The following is a 20,886-nucleotide window of genomic DNA, read 5'->3' as shown; positions in this document are numbered from 1 at the left end:
ATTAAATAATACTAACCTATGATCTTTTAGACGATTAATTGCAGTGTTCTCTAAGATTTTATTGCAAACTTTGCATTTTGCAATTAGTTTTCCTTTTTCGTTCCTCTTTTCAATAAAAGCTCCTTCTATCCAAAAAGAATGTCTGGGTTTTCCGCCCTTATTCATTATTACACTTTTTAATAACAACTCTGCACATAAGTAGTTGACAATGACAATATCATAAATCATAATACGCAATATCACATAACGCCAACGCAAATCACGTTTGGTTGATCTAAAATAAAGGTTAGGTAATGTATGATACGTACACATATGTATGAAACTAAGGCACGTATCATACTTAGTATAATACGTAGGATACCTATGTATGATTCATAAGGTATGATACGTTCCCAACCCTGCTCGTGCTATTTCTATCTCGTTCGCTCTTATTGTTATTTTACTTGTCCTTCTCGCTTCCTCACGTAACTTTCGCATTGCTTTTATACATACATACGTACATACATACGTATATACCACACACACACACGCGCGCGCGCGCGCGCGCGCGCGTGTGTGTGTGTATATATACATATATATATATATATACATCTTTATTATTTAGAACTTTTATTCTTAAGAAATGTGTAGGATCTATATTGAAAATAATATCAAACTTTCTCTCTCTTTAAATATATAAATTATTTATTAATAGTCTGGTAAAAAATATCTTATTTTCAAGTATAGTCATATTATGAATAAATTTCTATATATTGTATATAGCTATTTTTAGTATAAATCTCGATATATATATATATATATATATATGGAGAAAGAGAGACCACAAATCTTATTTACATTAAAGATGTATACATAACTTGTCTTGCATTCATATTTTTGCAGTCATATTGCCGGCACTTTGTGCATATAGCACGGAACAGAACCACAAATCGTGGACATAGCATGTTACCCTTTGAAAAGTTTCATGGACATGGCTATGTAGTTCAATGTCCACGTTTTATGGACATAGAGGCGCTTCAAATACGGGTTCCACCTAAATCAGGGGCATGGCCGCTCTCAGACTTCTCTCTGGTCTGAGCGTCGAGCATCTGCGCAGAAAACCATTACCAGACCATTGCACAGGATTCATCTGCGCAATAGTTTGGTAATGGTTTTCTGCGCAGACGCTCGACGCTCAGACGCTCCCATGTAAAGGCACCTTAACGCTGCTTCAAAAAGTTGTAAGTCTTCGATGTTGGCCAGGTTGTGTAAAACACAGCACGCATATAACACGTACCATGCGTGGGATATTTCGTAGTTTCAAATGGTACAATTGGCGAAATTTCTGCTTTAAACACCCAAACGTGTTTTCGATTATTACTCTACACGAACTTAGTTTTTGATTAAAAATTCTTTGGTTTCTTGTCAAATGTCCATTATCTCTATACGGAACTATTAGTTGTCGTAGACAAGCATATGCGCTATCTCCTAACAAGAAATTATCTGGAAAAATATTCATAACATTTAAAATAGATTTTAATATTTAATTTGTAGCTTTTCATTTTATAATATTCTATTTTCAACTAACCTCCACAAAGTTCATGTAAATCATTATATATAGTAGAATTCTTTAAAACTCTGGCATCGTGGACAGATCCTGGGTACCCAATAAAGACATCCATAAATTTTAGTTTGTGATTAGCTGTTCCTTGTACGTGTATTGAGAAATACTGCTTTCGATTTATATAAGAGTCAGCATCTTCCACTGGTTTATCAATTCTTACATGAGAACCATCTATAGCACCTAAAAAAAACAATATATAATAAGTAAAACATGTTAAACAAAAAACAAAACATTGAAATATAAATACATTACCAATTACACCAGGAAATCCTTTTTCTTCAAGAAAATAAGTCATGGTTTCTTCTCTTTCCACTTGTGTTGGATATCGTATAATGCTAGGTGCCAATGACATAATAAAGTCCGTCACTCTCGTTATTATATGGTACAACGTACTTATTGCAATACCAAATCGATCAGCTATATCCCGATAAGATCCACTTTCGTGTCCAACGAACCATAAATAACATAAAATATGTTTCTCACCAGTGACTTTCCTTGTGACATACCTTTTTGTAAAACTATTTTTTAAATTAATTTTTTCATAATATTAACTATTAGTTAATTTTATTATCATTTCCTCTTAAAAATATATTCTTACTTTGTATAGAAGTAAATATATCTGATGCATTAAATCGATTTATTAATTCGTATGCTATTTCTCTCGACAATCTAAAATGCATTATAAAATCCTTGTCAATATAATTATGTACAATATTTTCGATATAATTTTGTATTTTTATATGTTGGACCCTTCTAACTAATCGAAACAGTGGATGTAATATCTCCAATTCATTATGCTCTGAAAAGTTTATTAATAGGTTAGAATTTGCGCATTTATATTATTAATATATTATATTATACTAATTCAGCATACAATAATATTTCTTACCATCATTTTCTTCAATTAAAATTGGTTCTAATGATGGAATTGGATTTATATTTTCATCTTCATCGGATAAATCTATCAATTCTATAGGCAAAATGTGGCGCGCCATATTTTTGCACTGCTTTACACTAGTTTACACTGTATCGTTTTCTACTCCCGTCTGCACTCTTAGTTCTCGCTTGCACTGGCTCAGTTCTAGTGCAGAACTAGTTCAGTTCAGTGCAGGAATAAAAAACAAACCTATTATTACACACTACTTCTCTTCCTTGTTCTACACTATACTTTTATTTATTTACTCTTATTTATTTCTTATAATCTGTGTTTTTAAACAAATAATCTGACTGCTTAACCTGTCACTTCTCTTCCTTGTTTTACACTATTCCGCACTATACTTCAATAAATTAATCTCTCACACGTACGTACACACATACATATACATATCACACGTATGCACGCATATGATTTTCTCTCTTAAAGCATTGTACATATCGAAGCAATAATCGTATACGCACGCTGTGAACGCCGCTTAAGGGACAAACTCGCTTTGCGTGTGTGCGTGCGAACATATGTACGTGAGTCTGAACCTGGAGAAAAACGAAAAATGTCACAATTCTGATATTCGATCATCATTTCTCAGGATTGACTGCACCGATTTTATTCAAATTGGTCGCAATCGAAAGCTTATATTCACATTGTATAATAAAAGTGTCGTTAGATTTTTTATTACGGCTTTAGTTTATTAAATATCTTAATCGAAAGTTTATTTTACGTGAAATTCCGGATAAGCTACTTGGTAGCGCCGCGTCGAGAACAGTGACTCTCAACTCAATGCTCGGACCTGTTTTTTATGTACTTGGCGTCGCGACGCTACCGCGACGCCAAGTACATAAAAAACAGGTTGATGTCCAGGAAATTAAAATTTTGAAATATTCCTTGAAATATCTTCGAAATCTTTCATAAATATTTCAAAATATCTTATAAAATATCACAAAGGATATATTTTTAAAATGTTTCTAAATATTTGTTGAAATATTTCAAGATGTATTTCTTTATAGTCCTTAGTTTCTTTATAGTTTTTATCAGAATGGAACGAAAAAATATTGAACAAAATCATATAAAACCATACAAAAACTAAGTGATCTAAGCTATTTCGATACAAAAAACAGGTATCATCAATTACTTATTTATACGGTTTTTTTTTACGATTCCTCATCAATATTTTTCCATTCAATTTTGTTCTGTGCGTTATAAAGAAAGATCATGCAATTTTTGTGCAAAATAATTAATACATTAAAAATTTTTTCTCAAAATATAATCTTTATTTCTGTAAATTGTCTGTCTTTTTATTTTTCAATATATGTTTCAATATATTTTTCAATATATATAGTGTTACGCGCGCGCCCTAGTCGTTACGGCCCTGCCGTTGTCCGGATCCCGTTGACAAGAAGATTGTTTATAAACAACGAGAGTCAGCTGAGTCTGGAGCCAGCTGTCAAGCTGCGCGGATCCATCTTGATTTCCCGAGCTAATATTATTGTTTATCCCGTTGCATTCTGGTGTTATTAAAGTTCCTGTGTTCTCTTTTAAATACGAGTTCTTATTCACGAGTGCGCGAGCGTGTGCGCGAGCGAGTACGCGGGTGCCGATCCTTGTGTCGCGCGCGATCGATAGAAATCGTTCCGCGGACGCAACATTTTGGGGGCTCGTCCGGGATCAACGGACACGCAGTGATTTTGTGCGATGGCAACGATAGCTGCGAAGAGGAGGAGGCGCGAGCAATCCGAGCCGCCGTCGGAATCGAGAGCGACGGAATCGGCGGCGTCGGAATCGGCAGCGACGGAGCCGACGGCTTTACAGGCCGTGTTGTTCGAGATGCGGCGAATGCGCGAGGGGCAGGCACGACGAGAAGAGGAAATCGCCGCAATGCTTCGCCGGCATGATGAGCTGCAGCTTTTGCGGGGGAGCCGTTCTCAGCCTTCACAACAGCTAAGTCGCTCCAATATTTAAAAATGCGGCTAAATCGCACGCGGTCAAATCCGCACGCGTAATTTGTTTTTTAAAAAAAGTTATGTTGAAAAATGTTTCCTTTAAAAAAAATTCTTTTAAAAAGGAATGTACTGGTGTGTGTAAAATTAAGGCGGGTTCGGATGTATTTTGAATAGGGGATAATTCTTTCATTAGAATGCCTGGATGGCAATATTCGTGACTTCCGGTGTTTGTTTTAATAATGGTTGTGTTGGTTCCAATTATTTCTTTGAGCGAATTGTAATCGGTAGAATAATCCTCGAAGTATTATGGGAGGGACTCCTAAGTTATTTTGATTAGGGAATGGCTCTACATCCGAGGGGAGAGGGTTATGGATGGAAAAGTTTAGTGCTTGTTACTCGTTTTATTGTTTTTGTTGTAAAGGAAAGAAATTTTGGAGACGCGTCGGAGTGGTCTACTGTGACAAACATTTGAAGAGGAGATCTTAATAGAAGACTGCCTCGCCCACGGTTTTTGAGCCGTGGTTTTCCCGTGGGCCGGAGGGCGAATGCCGAGGCAGGGACTTGAGGAGTCCTTTTAGGACGATGGGTCCACGGTGGATACCCCCCTCTTGTCCGAAGAAAGACACGGGAAGATAAGGACAGGAAAAAAGAAAAGTTGCGCCGGGCACGATGAAGATGACTGGAATGGGAGGCTGCCCTGGAGTCGATTCTTGAGGGTCTGGCCAACTCTCTGGAAGGAATCGATTGGAAGTCTGTCCAGTGGATTGGGGCCTGGTCGGAGCGATGCTCGATAACCTGAAGCAACAGCTCAGGGAGAGCAGGATATCGTTCGGGGTCCCTGGAAGTCCGCGAGGATTAGTTATCGAGCCCCTTGCTGATTGTCGGGTCGACAATCTTGAAGAGGAGGGGCAGTGTTACGCGCGCGCCCGAGTCGTTACGGCCCTGCCGTTGTCCGGATCCCGTTGACAAGAAGATTGTTTATAAACAACGAGAGTCAGCTGAGTCTGGAGCCAGCTGTCAAGCTGCGCGGACGCGTCTCGATTTCTCGAGCTAATATTATTGTTTATCCCGTTGCATTCTGGTGTTATTAAAGTTCCTGTGTTCTCTTTTAAATACGAGTTCTTATTCGCGAGTGCGCGAGCGTGTGCGCGAGCGAGTACGCGGGTGCCGATCCTTCTGTCGCGCGCGATCGATAGATATCGTTCCGCGGACACAACAATATATATATTGTTACGTCCCTGATGTCCGTGATCATCGGGTCGGCTCCGATTAACAAGAACATCTGGTTGTCAAGAGTTGTTTATAAGGAAGAATGACAGTCGAGTCGGAAAATAGCTGTCAAGCTATAAGGACGCATCTTGATTTCCCGTGTGATAATTATTGTTATATCTTGTTACATTCTGTGTTCCCTTGTGTTCATTAAAGTTCTTGTGTTCTTATTTAAACACGAGTGTTTATTTCCGTGTGCGCGAGTGTGGGCGCGAGTGCCGTTAGCTGTGACGCGCGCGTTCGATATAAATCGTTCCGCGGACATAACATTTTGGGGGCTCGTCCGGGATTTGAGAATCCCGAAAGTAAAAAGACATCTCGAGAGAAAATTATCGAATGAAAAATGATGGCAGAACAGCAAGATTTGTCGTCCGGAATTTTGGTCAGGAAGAGGATGCGAGCCGCGACTCCCGGACTATCAGCGGAGTCGATCACGTTCCGGGCGACGATGCCCGATTCAAGGATTGCGCAGCGAACGACTGTAGGAACGAGCGAAAGAATCTCGGATAAACAGCTAAGTCGCTCCAATATTAAAAAATAATAATTGTAGTTTTGTAGGAGTGGTTAGATCGCACGCGGTCAGATTCGCGAAGTTTGTAAAAGAATGTTAAAATGTTAAAAGAATTTATTTTAAAAAAAACTGGTGTGTGTGAAATTAAGACAGGCTCGGATATATCTCGCATAGAGGTAATTCTTCTTTAGAATTCTGGGATGATATTCGTTCTGCTCTCCGATGTTTGCTTAAATAATGGTTGTTTTGATTCTTATTATTTCTTTGAAAGGGAGTATTCGTATTTTCGCATTTGGAGTATTGTAATGGTTGAGCATTCCTCGAAGAATTTTGGGAGGGACTCCCAAATTATTTTGATTAGGGAATGATTCTACATCCGAGGCCCGAAAAGAAAAATTTGGATTAAAAAAGTTAGTGCTTATTACTCGTTATATTGTTTTTATTTTAAGGGAAGAAATTATGAAGACGCGTCAGAGTGATCTGGTCAAACCTTAGAGGAAAAGATCTTCAATTGAAGGCTGCCTCGTCCGCGGTTTTTGAGCCGTGGTTTTCCCGCGGGACGGAGGGCAAATGCCGAGGCAGGGATTTGAGGAGTCCTTTTTGGACAATGGGTCCACGGTAGATACCCCCCCTCTTGTCCGAAGATCGCACATCGAGATATATATTTCCGAAGCCAATGAAATCGAAAGAACCCAGGAAGATGTAAGGTAAAGTACCCAGTACTTGAACACCACAAAAAATGGGATTAGTACTTGAACAAATTTATATGAGTTGTATTATTACAAAATCCTGGTATTAAATATAAGTAATATCAGTATTTAAACATTATTTGATGACTTAGCAATTAATTTCGAAAAACTTTTTTAAACTTTAAATCGAAATAATTATAGTTTGACTAATTTGAATACTGTCGTATTAAGAATAACCGATAAATGCTACTTTTGTCATGAAAATGATACTCAAGCTTAGAATAAGCAACCAGCAAAAAAAACGTTATATGATAATTTTGAGTAAAAAAATGGTACCAATAAATGAAATAGTCTTTTTTAGACATTATATATTTTTTGCAAGGTCAAAAAATATTTTTTTAATATCGAATTTTATCGTTTAACTATACCTCCCAATTTTCAAACCTGTACCTAGAACTTGAACGAGATGGCGTCACATATTCAAGTATCGGTCCTATGTTTTTCTCATCGCAGCAGTAGTTGAACAGAGTGAATAGAGTTACGGTGCAATAACAAGCAATCTAGTTTAATTACTTATTTCGGATAAAAACTATATAAATATAATATTATAGTGATTGTATTATTGTTTAGTGCAATAAATAAAACTAATTTGAAGTGAAAAGTTATTGATTTTGTAAGAATAAAATATTGACAACGTTCTAACCTATAACAATTCATGACACAGGTAAGATAAACATTGTGAATAATATTATTTACTGCTAATTAATCAAGTTATATATGATAAAATCAGTAAAATTAAAAATTGTTAATGGCTTTAAATCGTGTTTTTCTTGGTTTTTCAGAACTTTACGATTCCTGGTATAAAATAACAGCAAAATGCCTAAGCGTCAGAAAAAAAAGTCGGCAGAAAAATCTAATTTACAGTGTAATGCAAGAAAAAAAACAGTCTCTAATCGCAGTGGGAAAGTTAAAAAAGCAAATATAAAAAAATCTGAAAAATTATGGACCACTGAAATAATGTGTCAAGCAATGGAAGCAGCTAGTAATTCAATGACACTTTCTGAAGCTGCTCGTAAATTTGAAGTTCCAAAGAGTACTTTGTCATTAAAATTGAGGTGTTTCACACCTGTTGAGTGTAAAAAAGGTCCGTCAACTATTCTCAATAATGACGAAGAAAACGAAATTGTCAATTGGATTATATTCTGCGCTGAAAGAGGCTTTCCTGTCACAAAAAATCACCTTTTTGACTGTGTTCAAAACTATTTAATAAGAAATAAGAAAAAAAATCCTTTCAAGAATAACCGACCAGGTAAACATTGGTACAACGCTTTTATGCGAAGGCATCCATCACTAGCTGAAAGGGTTTCCCAAAATTTGACTTCAACTAGAGCTGCTGTCACTGAATCTGATCTTCGTGGATGGTTTTCTCGAGTGCTAGAAAATTTGACAAGTAAAGGTTTACTATCTATTAGCCCTGAGCAAATTTTTAATTTAGATGAAAGCGCATTTATGATGGTTCCCAAAGACAACACGGTTCTTACAACAAAAGGAGCAAAGGCAGTATATCAAATAGTAAGTGCCAGTGAAAAAGCCTGTATAACTACGTTGATAACGGCATCAGCTTCTGGTGAAATGGCACCTCCTATGATTATGTTTGATCGTAAAACTACTCCCAAAAAAAATATTTTGGATAACATACCGAAAGGATGGGGTGTCGGTCATACCGAAAGTGGCTGGATGTCAGCGGAAAGTTTTTACTATTATATCAAAAATGTTTTTTTCAAATGGCTGAAAGAGAAAAATCATCCCTTTCCTGTGATTCTTTATGTTGACGGCCATTCCTCACACTGCACATTACCTCTGGTGAAATTTTGTAAAGAAAATCAGATCGAATTGATATCCTTATATCCTAATGCTACCCATATCATTCAGCCACTGGACGTTGCATTGTTTCGTCCTTTAAAGGCTTCATATGCAAAGGAACATAGAAGATATAAAATTGAAAATAATGTTGTGGATTTTAAGAAATGGATGTTTGCTTCGGTCCTTAAATTAGCTTTAGAAGCTGTCGATTTTAGTAAAACCATTCAAAGTGGCTTTCGCGCTTGCGGATTATATCCATTCAACCCTGATGCCGTAGATTACAATATCCTGAACAAAAGCATAAAAAAGAAGAGTACTCCCGAAGCATGTGAGTCAAATAACTGCGAAAATATTGGGGAAATGGATTCAAACATTCAGCGCCAAATGGATTTGTTACAAGTGTTAGAAAGTCAAATAATTCCTTCAAGTACACTTGAATTATTTAAAAAACACGAGTCGGAAGCATCTTGGACTGGCGACGTTAAACAGGAAGCACTTTTTGAAGCCTGGAAAAAATTGTCACAAGTTTGTGGTACAATATTATGATTTAAGTAACTTTTTTCTATATTTAATAAGATAATACATATTATAAATAAGTTATTATTCTATATAGTTATAAAGGATCGTGAAGAGTGCGTGCAAGAAAGTTGTAACAGTGAAGGGTTGAATGAAGCTGATAGTACCCATAAGTTAATTTATATTAATGATTCTATTACTTTAGAAAATAATTTAGATACACAGCAACTAAATGAAAATTTAGTTTTCGATCCTCAGCAAGTAATAGAGGTTGAAAATATTGTCCACGATGATTTGTTGCAAAACAGCTCTCTTGCATACGATGTTGTAACAAATCCAACATTAAGCATTGAAATTATCCAAGAAACTGAACAAAACATTGTTTTTTTTCCCAATGAATCCTCATCTAAATTGTTACATAAAGGTAAAATGGGTCTATTGAATTAATTTTGTAGCTTTTTTTTATTTTTATATGACAAATCTAATTATTCGCAGACAATTTCGAGGTACCGAGTTCTATTAATTCAATCGACATATTTCATGATAATGCATTAGATTATTCATCTATTCATGACAATAGTAATGTTAATTCATCATCAAAATCTCAATCTACATTTTCTAATTCTTCTGATACCACTATCATGGCAAGGACCAATCCAGAAATATTGAAAGAAATTCAAAATACGTCTGATGGTTGTGAAGGTTGGTGAAAAACTTAATATTGTTATCATTTTTTATAGTTTTCGGTATAGTAATAACTAATAAATATTTCAGCTTTAGACTTATCATGTCACTCTGCTATTTCGGATAAACAAAAGAGTTCGTGTACCAATAATAACGAAACTACTTCCGCAAGTTCCGAGAAAACTTTATCACTTATATCTACAGAAAAATCGACCTCTGATTTTGAAAAATCTTTTCACAAACCAAATTTCAATGTAAATAAAAAAAAGAAACGAAAAAGATCTGATGAAAATATCCCGATTGCTTGTACTGTTGATGACATGTTAGAAATTCTAGAAAAAAAAGATTCTGCCAAAAAATTAAAAGAAGAGGAATTGTCAGAAAAACGAAAAAATCGAACCAAGAATAAAATTATCAAAGAAAAAGAACTGAGTGTTAAAAAACAGTACAGTGAAGTCAAAAAACAAATGTTGCAGCAAAAAAAAGAGTTGAGTGTAGACATTAAAAACTTAAAAAAAGATCTGAAAGTGAAGAATGATATATCATCTCAAAATAAATTAGTAGCTCTTGAATTAAAACTTAAAGATTTGGAAAAATCCATAAAACTCCATGAGTTAACTGTTTTACAGCAAACGCTGAAGATTAAACAAGAAACTGTTTAGATTTAATGGTTTAAATTTTTATGTTAGTTGCTTGTGATATAAAAATTATAATATTAATAATAATATATAAATAAAAATATTTTTGATTTTTAAATGAACGTATTGTGTATATTTTTAATTTCTTATAGATATTATTTATTAATTCTTTATAAATATTCTCTGATATCAATAAAAGACTAATTTTTTAGCTATATCTCATGCTTGTTCAAGTAATGCTCCGGGAATGTTCAACTACTGCGGCTTCTCTGAATAGATTGTTCAACTACTACTGCATCTTTAGTATATTTTAATAATCTTGTAAAAATATAAAAATTTTATTATCTATGATTTTTTTGCTTGTTATTAGATTCAAAACTATCCATATTTTCATGAGAAACACTTATTTTATTGAATTAATCAATTTTTATTTGCTAAAATTAGACTTAAATATGTTTCACTTTGAAACCTGTTCAACTACTGGGTACTTTACCTTATAGTCCGGTAACCTGTGGCAGCAGCGCAGGGTAGGACAAGAAAATGCATCGGGAGTTCTGTATGCGACGAAGAAAACATTGGAAATACCGATACTGAAGAAGTCGATTGAGTCCAAGAAAATGTGTCGTCCGGTAATCTGCAGCAGCAGCTCAGAATAGGACAAGAGGACATATCGGAGCTCTACATTCGACGAGATTCAGTGGAAATTTTGGAAAGTCCTTCTGCCTTTAATTGTCGGGACGACAATTCATTAAGGAGGGGGCAAGTGTTACGTCCCTGATGTCCGTGATCATCGGGTCGGCTCCGATTAAGGCCTTATGCCACTGTAGAGGTACGAAAATGACACTAATGTTTGGTATTTTTTTTTTCAATTAAAAAAATATTTATTCAAAAAATGAAGTATCATAATGTTATACATGTCTTTTAGTGTAAAAAAAATTTTTTTTGAATATAAATTTTACAAAATGGCGGCGCTGCGGTATATCCAAAAAATCATCTTTTTAAAAAGTTGGTCCGGGGCTTGCAGCATAACTTCAGTAATTTTTATTCTGGAACAAAAAAAAAATTCTGCTTAATTCACATATAAATAGCTAGAGAAGTACGTAGAGGATTTTAAAAATATTAATTTTTAAAAAAATAGCGAGCATTTGAAAAAAAACTTCGATTTTCGCTGAAAAAATTCGCAGAAAATTGTTAATAATTTTTGCAATTTCAAATATTTTGCAAAATCCCTACGTACTTCTCTTCGAAATCAAATCAAGAAGCTACAGTTAAAATTTTAAGTAAATCGGATAAAAATTGCTCGACTTATGCTGCAAGCCGATTTGAAAAAAGTCGTTTCGAGAAAAACGCATTTAAAGTTTGGCATAGTGTTTTTTACATTTAAATTGAAAAATTGCTAGTAAAAAAAATTTTTACCGTTAGTCTGCGATCCCAGCTCCATATAGCTGTCCTTCTAAATTGCTATTTTCCTCTTCTTCCTCTTTCCTCAGTGATTTTGTAACCGAGCGCGCCTCTTTTACCACATCGGACAACGACAGCTCTGCGTTACAAATCCTCGCCGCATCAGCTTCAATGCAAAATTCATAACAATTTGGTCCTATTGTCAAGCCTAGTACCTCCATGATCTTCATAATATTGCTGTGTCAGTCTTTTTCTTCCAATATTCACATGACTTACAGTATTTTAATTTGACTATGATATCAATGACTGTGCCAACCGATGAGCGTCACAAGTCCGTACAAAGAAGAAAACCCACGCTTTCGCCATGAGCCGTCGCCAGAAACCATAATTCCTTCAGTCTGTCCTTCTTCAATGCTTTTCACTTTTTCTTGTCTTGCTGCATTTTTCACACTTACAGTACGAACTGCCTCTGTAGCCAATGATATAGTATTTACGAGCGAGTCGTAAAATGAGTGAAAAATTGGATTCGGCATGTCCATAAAAGCACAAAATTTTTTTATTCCCTGTAAGCCGATGCCTAATAATCTCATGGCCAAGCAAATTCTTTTATTTATTTCGTAGCCATTATTTATAAACGGACATATAGGTATTTCTTTTCTAACACACTTCACAAGAAACAATAATTTTAAATCCTAGGCCACGCTTGCTGGACTCCGAAAATTTAATGTTTGTACCGCAGGTCTTGCACACTACATACTCAGAAATAGCAGTCATCACGGCTACAAAATTAATTAATCGATAGCCAAATGCATTATCAACAGCCACATCCTTGAAATTTTCTGAAGATTTTAATTTTTTCAAATTGCTTAAAAATATAAAAAAAAATTTTTTTCGAGTATAAAACTTTGTTTATCGTATTTTTATGATGTTAAAGTTTTTTTTAAGCAAATAAAAAAAAATGACTTTTTTGGAAAAATTACAGTGGCATAAGGCCTTAACAAGAACATCTGGTTGTCAAGAGTTGTTTATAAGGAAGAATGACAGTCGAGTCGAAAAATAGCTGTCAAGCTATACGGACGCATCTTGATTTCCCGTGTGATAATTATTGTTATATCTTGTTACATTCTGTGTTCCCTTGTGTTCATTAAAGTTCTTGTGTTCTTATTTAAACACGAGTATTTATTTCCGTGTGCGCGAGCGTGGGCGCGAGTGCCGTTAGCTGCGACGCGCGCGTTCGATATAAATCGTTCCGCGGACGTAACAATATACAATATATATATATATATATATATATATATATATATACATACATACACATATATATATATGTATATATATATGTGTATGTATGTGTTAGCAAAAGGCGCGAGAATAGACCGAGAAGTGAGCGCGGCGCGAAAGAAAGAGAACGACAAGTCCCGATATATATATGTGTCTATGTACAGTCCTTTATTCTAATTCACAAATACAATTTTTAATATATTTACAGTTTCTTGACTAACGACGAAGAAAAGATCGAAAAATTCAAGCTGAATTTTGAATCCGCAAGCAACGGAGAAAATCGATTTATTCCGCGAGCGACGGAAAGAACGTTTTTAATATTCGAGAGCTAAATGATCGCGTCGGAGACTTTTCGACAAAAGGCTCAGTGCTCCGTGATCGCGTCGATTTATACTCAAGCCCTTCTCGAAAGATCCCGATTTTTCGTGAACTCGACGGTTACCGAGACAATGTTTAAATTGAGCGATCTAACGGGTTATTTGTTGTTGTTGGATCTTTCGAGAAGGGCGAGCGCTGTTTTCGGATATTCGCTGACAAAGCGATATCTCGCTATCGGCTGCCAGGGGCGCCGAACGAACGGCCGGGCCCTCGACTCTCCTTTTTAGTCGAGGGCCATTGCGAGAGTTTTAATTAATTTTTTGATGTTTTTGAACATTCCGCCCGCCTCGCCGAAGGCGTTTGGCGAAATTAGGCTATTTGCGGCAGTGGATGCGCTGCACGCAATGGGAGAATTTATTTTACAGTAGGAAAAAATTTCAGAATAATATTCTATATCTAATTAAAAAATTCAGATCCGTTACTCGCGAGATCGGATCTATTACGGTTGAGGTCCGTAATCCTCGCTGCTGTTGACGGGTAGCACTACGAGTTTCACTACCGGTCGTACGAACTCGGAGGCTGCGGTGCGCACGGTGACGACGCGAACTTGGCCGTCCTCTCCGAGGTGGACTTTCGTGATTCGCGCGAGTGGCCATTTCGTTGGTGGTGTGAGTTCGTTCCGGAGAAGACATAGCCGACCGACCTGGAAGCCCGCCTCTTCGCGTAACCACTTAGGACGGTGAGTTATGGAGTGGAGGTACTCCTTCGACCAGCGCTCCCAAAAGTGATCCCGCATTTTTTGCAGGAGCTGCCAGCGGGATAAACGAGTCGCCGGTTGATGCAGCAAGGACGGCTCGGGTACGGCAGTCAGGGCGGCTCCCACCAGGAAGTGTCCGGGTGTCAACGCGGCGAGATCCTCAGGGTCGTCCGAGAGCGCCTGCAGTGGCCGCGAATTCAGGCACGCCTCGATTTGAGCGAGGAGGGTGCTCATCTCCTCGTATGTTAGAGTGGCGTCGCCAAGCACCCGTCGGAGATGATGTTTCAACGACTTGACGGCGGCCTCCCAGATACCACCGAAGTGCGGCGCGGAGGGAGGGTTGAACTTCCACTCGATTTTCTCGGAGGCGAGTCTGTCGATGACCCAGAGACTTTCGGGGGTGCCAGCGGTGAAGAGAGCCCTCAACTTCGAATCGGCTCCCACGAAGGTGGTTCCGCAGTCACTACGGAGACTGCGACAAATGCCGCGGCGAGAGACGAATCGTCTGAGGGCCGCAAGGAAGGCCTCGGCCGTATAGTCCGAGACCACTTCGAGGTGTACTGCCCTGGAAGCAAGGCAGACGAAGACCGCTACGAAGGCCTTGTAAGAGCGATGTCCACGCCCCTTGGTGGTGCGAAGTTGAATCGGCCCGGCGTAGTCGACCCCGGTGTGAAGGAAGGGCCTCGCAGGTACCACGCGTTCTCGTGGAAGGTTGCCCATCAACTGCTGTGGGGTTGCCGCCCGCCATCGCACACAAATGAGGCATCGCGAGATAGCTCTTTTAACGATGGCTCGACCTCGTGGAATCCAGTATCGCTGGCGGATCAGAGACAATGTGAGCTGCGCTCCGCCGTGCAACGCTCGTCGATGACAGTCGTCCACGATTAGCCGGGTGAGGTGCGAATCCTTTGGCAGGAGGACGGGATGACGCTCGTCGTAGGCCAAGATGGAGTGCTCAAGCCGGCCGCCAACCCGCAAGAGGCCCTTAGGATCTAAAAAGGGGCTAAAACGGACGAGTGAGTTTGATTTGCTGAGCGTAAGATCCTGACTTATTAATTTTAATTCGGCCTTGAATTTTTCAGATTGCACTCGCCGGATCCAGGAAACTCGAGCCTCCTCTATCTCGTCAGCAGACAGAGTCGTTCCGGGGGAGCGCCGGCGAGTGACCGCTGCACAACCTGCCTTCACGTTCAGCCACCGTCGGCATCAGGCTGTTACGCGCAGGAGTCTCTGCAGGGAGGAGAAACGCAGCAACTCGGCGGCCTCGCTCGTTGATGCCTCTGTTGCTTCGACGTGGACTCGGATGCGCTTCTCAGGCAGGTCCTCCTCGATGTTATGGCTGATGGTAGTCGGCCACGCAGCGGTTTCTAACCTTAGCCAAGGTGGACCCTGCCACCACAGTGGGTGACTCAGCAGCGCACTGGGAGAGAGACCGCGGGAAGCGCAGTCGGCTGGGTTGTCCTGGCCAGAGACGTGATGCCACGTAGCCTCCGGGGTTGTCCTCTGGATCTCGGAGACGCGGTTCGCGACATAGGTTTGCCATCTGGTCGGGTGACCTCGAATCCAGCCCAGCGTGACGGTGGAGTCCGTCCACAGGTGAAGCGGTGCGGCTACGTCGAGGATCGCCATGGCGTGTTTGGCTAGGCGGCAGAGAAGGACGGCAGCGCATAACTCTAAGCGAAGTAAGGAAATCTGTTTGAGCGGCGTGACCTTCGTTTTGGCGGTGATCAAACTGACGGCCCATGAATCGTTTAATTTTGTCCTCAAGTACACGACGGCGGAATACGCGCGTTCAGAGGCGTCGGAGAAGCCATGGACCTCCAGGTGCGTGCAAGAAGGGTCCAGATTGATCCATCGAGGTACTCGGATTTGCTCGAGTACCGGGATTTCCGCATGGAAGTCGACCCAGTTTGATGCGGAGACGTCGTCGAGCGGGGCATCCCACTCGAGTCCTTGAAGCCAAGTAGATTGGAAAGCGATCTTGGCACGGACCACGACCGGCGCCAGCCAGCCGAGGGGATCGAATAGTTGCGCCACCAAAGACAGCACGGATCTCTTAGTGACGGACTGCAAGGCAATGTGCCGGGTAGCGAAAGAGAAGTCGTCCGTAGCGGGATGCCACTGCAGTCCCAAGGTGGAGTGAGCCTCGTGTGGTCGCCAGTCACGGAGTTCGCGCTGCAACCGATGCTCCATCGGGATGGCGGAGAGGAGAGCCGAGTCGTTGGTCGACCACTTCCGGAGAGGAAAGCCGCCCGCCATGCAGATGTCGGACAGCTGTTTGCACATCTCCTTGGTCTCCGCGAACGTTGATGCTCCAGTCAGAATGTCGTCCATGTAGACGTCCCGTCGGAGTGCGGCCGTCCCCAGTGGATACCGCTCACTCTCGTCCTCGGCTAACTGCTTCAGGGTGCGCATCGCCAGAAACGGCGCACACGCGAGACCGTAAGTCACCGTGCTCAGCTGATACTCCGCTGGACTGTCTTGCTCGGAATAACGCCACAGAATTCTTTGCAGGTCCCTATCGTCCGGATGTACCAGGATCTGCCGGAACATCTTTTCTACGTCGGTGGCGAGGACGTATCGGTGTTGTCGCCAGCGGAGTAGCACGTCGGCGAGAGGAGGCAGCAAATTCGGACCCACCATAAGATGATCGTTTAGAGTTCTGCCCGAAGTAGCTGGCGTGGAGCCGTTGAAGACCACGCGCAGCTTCGTGGTGACGCTGGTCTTCCGCAGAACGCCGTGGTGAGGTAGGTAATTCACCGACTCATTTGATTTGGCGGCAGGAGCTATGGGTGACATGTGGCGCAAGTCCTCGTACTGCCGCATGAAGTCTGAATAGAGCGCGTGAAATGGAGGATCCCGAGTGAAGCGCCTCTCCATGCTGAAGAGAACTCGCAGAGCCGAAGAGCGCGTTGCTGAAAAGTCTGGCAGAGGAGAAACGACCGGCAGACGCACGACGTATCGGCCGTCGGCGGTTCGCGTATGAGTCCGGCGAAAGAAGTTCTCGCACTCCTAATCCACAGGCGAGAGAGCTACAGCGGCGTCAGAGAGCTCCTCCTGCTGCCAGAACTTCTGTACGAGAGCGCTTAGACTTTCCTCGGCCAGGCAGTGATGTGCTAGCGTGCGACGCGGAGTGGCTGTTGCGCCGACGGCCCCAGATAAGATCCAGCCTAATGCCGTTTTTTGTGCCACAGGTTCCTGTGATTTGCCTCGCCGAAGTCCCTCCTGGAGGATGGTGGCGTAGACATCAGCTCCCAAAAGGATGTCCACGGGGTCCGCAGCTGAGAAGTCCGGATCGGCGAGCTCCAGTCCCTTGATGTGCGTCCACGCTTGACGGTCGGCCTTGATCCCGCCTTCATAAAGGGTGAACCGGGGAAAGACCAAGACGGTCACGTTTATTAAAGGCCCGTCGCATAGAGAGCGGATCTGGAGAGCGACCTGACCGCGCGCGAGGCCCGTCTGCTTGCCGCCGACTCCATACACCGCGACCGAGGTAGGAGATCGCACCAGACGAAGACGCTGGGCTAAAGCTTCGGAAACTAGTGAAGACTCCGAGCCCTGATCGACTAGGGCGCGCGCAGTGTGGACGCGGCCGAACCGGTCCATTACGCGAACGCGCGCGGTAGCAAGGAGCACCGACACCGTCGGCTCGGCCTTGCGTTGCGCTAAGTGCGACGTCTTAGCGACTTCGACCGACGGACACGCCTCGTGGAGAGTCGAGTGATGACGCGCGCGACACAACGAACACGTCTTCTGAGAAGCACACTCGCTTACCTTGTGCTTCCCGAGGCAGTTAAGACACAGATCGTTCGCCTCGACGTGACGCTTCCTCTCTTCCGCCGTCTTGTTCTGGTAGAGATCACAGAACATTATGTAGTGGTCCTGACTACACAAGGAGCAGCGACCTCGTTTGCTGTCCTGCTTTCGCGCGTGTAGAGTGCGGGTTTTCTGCGTTGTACTCGAACTCGACTTGGAAGAAGCGGCCTCGACCTTGACTGGCTGCAACGATTCCAAGGTGTGCAACCGACGATCCAAGAAGAGCTGCAGTTTATCATACGAAGGTGGATCGTTTGAGTCACTAATAAAATTCTCCCACTCGCGACGAGATCGAGGATCGAGAAGGTCGACAACCAGATGCACAAAAAGGTCTTCGCCCTTCGTGATAGGGCGCCCAATGCTCTCCAGGGAGCCCACGGTGCTCTTTACGCTGTGGTAGAGTTTGCGCAGATCAATCACCGACTCGCTCTTCAGTTTTTGAAGTGAACTGGGAGATGTAACTGCGCACCAGGAGACGCTTGTTCTCATAGTAGGCAATGAGAGCATCCCACGCGCGCTCGAAGTTCTCACTTGTCGTAGGCAGGCTTCTGACCAATAATTCTGCCTCTCCCTTAAGGCACGCCTTCAGATAATGGAGCTTCTCAACTGGTGTTGTGAGGGTGTCCCTTCCGATTAGGGACTGAAAAAGGTCGCGGAAAGCTGGCCAATCCTCGTACTTCCCGGAGAAATGAGGCAGCTGGATCCGTGGAAGCGTAGTGCGAGGAGCCTGAGAGGAAGGCTCTAGCGCCTTCGTAGCAGCTTCCCCGGTCTTGAGGCTACGCAGAAGGTCCAACAGCAAACCTTTATTACCGAGGTAGGCCTCCTCAGCCAGAGCAGATATGTCGAGTTTTAAATACTCCGAATCTGCGATTTGGTCTAGGTGGTTTAGAAGCTCATCGTTGTGAGTGTCAAATTTGGTCCAGTACCTCTCCAAGGACTGCAGGCGCGCCTCCACGGCGCCCACAGTGATTCTGGCAGCGCCCAGCTTCATCAGGTTCTCGTGAGTGCGAGCGATTTTGCCGTAGAGATCCGTTGCGGCGGTAATTATTAACTCTGCCTTACGGCTCATGATGGCTTGAATTTCAGGTGACTGATCTCCGAAGCACAGAGGAAGCACACCACTTTTCACTCACACGGCGTCGTATAAAAAACCGGTCACGAAGATCCGGCTCGAAGGACCAGCAAATGTTAGCAAAAGGCGCGAGAATAGACCGAGAAGTGAGCGCGGCGCGAAAGAAAGAGAACGACAAGTCCCGATATATATATGTGTCTATGTACAGTCCTTTATTCTAATTCACAAATACAATTTTTAATATATTTACAGTTTCTTGACTAACGACGAAGAAAAGATCGAAAAATTCAAGCTGAATTTTGAATCCGCAAGCAACGGAGAAAATCGATTTATTCCGCGAGCGACGGAAAGAACGTTTTTAATATTCGAGAGCTAAATGATCGCGTCGGAGACTTTTCGACAAAAGGCTCAGTGCTCCGTGATCGCGTCGATTTATACTCAAGCCCTTCTCGAAAGATCCCGATTTTTCGTGAACTCGACGGTTACCGAGACAATGTTTAAATTGAGCGATCTAACGGGTTATTTGTTGTTGTTGGATCTTTCGAGAAGGGCGAGCGCTGTTTTCGGATATTCGCTGACAAAGCGATATCTCGCTATCGGCTGCCAGGGGCGCCGAACGAACGGCCGGGCCCTCGACTCTCCTTTTTAGTCGAGGGCCATTGCGAGAGTTTTAATTAATTTTTTGATGTTTTTGAACAGTATGTATTAATCTATATATATATATATATATATATATATATACACATATATATATATATATATGTATACAGGGTGACCCATTTTAACTTAGGCAGCCAAATAACTCGAAAAATAAGCAAGATAGAGAAAAATGTTTTAGACAAAAGTTGTATGGTTTCGAGGGGGCCATAAGATGGTATCATTGGTTTGACCTTGAAGAGTCATTTGAAGGTCACGTGAAGGTCACTTCAATTTTTTTAAATGGAACATCCTATATATTTTTGTACATTCTTGTAGCTCATCTCGAGAGCTTTCCAAAACACTATAATTAAGTACATTTTCGTTAAGTACTTTTTGAGTTATGAGGCTTGAAATAATTTCTTAATTTTACATAAACCGTAAAATATCTTGTAAAATATTCATTTTTCGATTACCTTACCTTAATAGTTTTATGTACAAAATAATGAGAGGAATCAATTGGTGTAAAGAAAACACATAGTTGTTTCGAAGAAAAAATATGTAATTTGCAATTAACAATTCCATATTTTTTCTTAAAAACAACTATGTGTTTTCTTTACACCAATTGATTCCTCTCATTATTTTGTACATAAAAGTATTAAGGTAAGATAATCGAAAAATGAATATTTTACAAGATATTTTACGGTTTATGTAAAATTAAGAAATTATTTCAAGCATCATAACTCAAAAAGTACTTAACGGAAAGGTACTTAATTATAGTGTTTTGGAAAGCTCTCGAAATAAGCTACAAGAATGTACAAAAATATATAGGGTATTCCATTTAAAAAAATTTAAGTGACCTTCACGTGACCTTCAAATGACTCTTCAAGGTCAAACCAATGATACCATCTTATGGCCCCCTCGAAACCATACAACTTTTGTCTAAAACATTTTTCTC

At 41.1% G+C, this 20,886-nt stretch overlaps 5 protein-coding genes and 1 long non-coding RNA gene across 12 annotated transcripts in view; 2 read left to right on the top strand and 4 right to left on the bottom strand.

Moving 5' to 3' along the window:
• The window catches only part of LOC145968310 (uncharacterized), a 32,186-nt gene extending 31,684 nt beyond the window's left edge, over positions 1-502 (bottom strand). For all 3 annotated transcript variants that reach the window (XR_014437709.1, XR_014437710.1, XM_083093690.1), the window contains exon 1: positions 17-502. Coding sequence is in view for 1 of the 3 variants with exons in the window: in XM_083093690.1 (XP_082949816.1) it covers positions 17-312 (296 nt within the window). In the remaining 2 variants the exon portion in view is untranslated. The remainder of the gene's footprint in view (positions 1-16) is intronic.
• A 1,457-nt stretch (positions 503-1,959) lies between these two features.
• Positions 1,960-2,614, bottom strand: LOC145968312 (uncharacterized). Its single transcript, XR_014437711.1, has 3 exons — positions 2,493-2,614; positions 2,202-2,402; positions 1,960-2,121 (listed from the first exon to the last, which is right to left on the bottom strand). It is a non-coding gene; the product is annotated as an uncharacterized LOC145968312 (long non-coding RNA).
• A 1,230-nt stretch (positions 2,615-3,844) lies between these two features.
• Positions 3,845-11,145, top strand: LOC145968453 (uncharacterized). 4 transcript variants are annotated; one of them, XR_014437738.1, is made up of 5 exons: positions 3,845-6,964; positions 7,401-7,670; positions 7,789-9,749; positions 9,821-10,027; positions 10,100-10,777. XR_014437738.1 is itself a non-coding variant. In XM_083093910.1 (4 exons), the coding sequence occupies exons 2-4, from the start codon at positions 9,967-9,969 to the stop codon at positions 11,111-11,113; spliced, it is 480 nt and encodes a 159-aa protein (XP_082950036.1). In that variant the 5' UTR covers positions 9,353-9,749; positions 9,821-9,966; the 3' UTR covers positions 11,114-11,145. The 4 variants fall into 4 exon arrangements, 2 of the variants coding, with proteins under 2 accessions (XP_082950036.1, XP_082950035.1); XR_014437739.1 differs by lacking the exon at positions 7,401-7,670 and having other exon boundaries at positions 10,100-10,778; XM_083093910.1 differs by lacking the exons at positions 3,845-6,964; positions 7,401-7,670 and adding an exon at positions 11,092-11,145 and having other exon boundaries at positions 9,353-9,749; positions 10,100-10,496.
• Positions 11,146-13,406: 2,261 nt separating this feature from the next.
• Positions 13,407-19,537, top strand: LOC145968405 (uncharacterized). Of its 2 annotated transcripts, XM_083093829.1 has the most exons (8): positions 13,407-14,386; positions 14,453-15,420; positions 15,487-16,086; positions 16,173-16,846; positions 16,919-17,151; positions 17,599-19,034; positions 19,101-19,220; positions 19,307-19,537. In XM_083093829.1, the coding sequence occupies exon 2, from the start codon at positions 14,681-14,683 to the stop codon at positions 15,290-15,292; it is 612 nt and encodes a 203-aa protein (XP_082949955.1). In that variant the 5' UTR covers positions 13,407-14,386; positions 14,453-14,680; the 3' UTR covers positions 15,293-15,420; positions 15,487-16,086; positions 16,173-16,846; positions 16,919-17,151; positions 17,599-19,034; positions 19,101-19,220; positions 19,307-19,537. The 2 variants fall into 2 exon arrangements, with proteins under 2 accessions (XP_082949955.1, XP_082949954.1); XM_083093828.1 differs by having other exon boundaries at positions 13,407-15,420.
• Positions 15,611-17,284, bottom strand: LOC145969057 (uncharacterized). The gene has a single exon (XM_083094918.1). It carries the CDS (start codon positions 17,282-17,284, stop codon positions 15,611-15,613), a length of 1,674 nt encoding a protein of 557 aa, XP_082951044.1.
• Positions 17,417-19,289, bottom strand: LOC145969056 (uncharacterized). The gene is made up of 2 exons (XM_083094917.1): positions 18,752-19,289; positions 17,417-18,681 (listed from the first exon to the last, which is right to left on the bottom strand). Exons 1-2 carry the CDS (start codon positions 19,287-19,289, stop codon positions 17,417-17,419), a joined length of 1,803 nt encoding a protein of 600 aa, XP_082951043.1.
• Positions 19,538-20,886: the final 1,349 nt, after the last annotated feature.

Source organism: Camponotus vicinus, unplaced genomic scaffold (genome assembly GCF_025532165.1).
Source record: "Camponotus vicinus isolate PSW18456_S1 unplaced genomic scaffold, iyCamVici1.0 SCAF_3, whole genome shotgun sequence".
NCBI lineage: Eukaryota > Metazoa > Arthropoda > Insecta > Hymenoptera > Formicidae > Camponotus > Camponotus vicinus.
This window is presented reverse-complemented; position numbering and strand designations above follow the sequence as displayed.

Bases quoted from the DNA above. Each gene is read 5' to 3' on its own strand.
- LOC145968453 (XM_083093909.1), top strand. From the start codon at position 9,967: ATGGCAAGGACCAATCCAGAAATATTGAAAGAAATTCAAAATACGTCT. The intron at 10,028-10,099 runs GTTGGTGAAAAA...TAAATATTTCAG, and splicing joins TACGTCTGATGGTTGTGAAG to CTTTAGACTTATCATGTCAC. The intron at 10,497-10,859 runs GTTGAGTGTAGA...CTAATTTTTTAG, and splicing joins ATGTTGCAGCAAAAAAAAGA to CTATATCTCATGCTTGTTCA.
- LOC145968405 (XM_083093829.1), top strand. From the start codon at position 14,681: ATGATGTTTCAACGACTTGACGGCGGCCTCCCAGATACCACCGAAGTG.
- LOC145969056 (XM_083094917.1), bottom strand. From the start codon at position 19,289: ATGAGCCGTAAGGCAGAGTTAATAATTACCGCCGCAACGGATCTCTAC. The intron at 18,682-18,751 runs GTGAGAACTTCG...CCTGGTGCGCAG, and splicing joins CAGAAGCCTGCCTACGACAA to TTACATCTCCCAGTTCACTT.
- LOC145969057 (XM_083094918.1), bottom strand. From the start codon at position 17,284: ATGGAGAGGCGCTTCACTCGGGATCCTCCATTTCACGCGCTCTATTCA.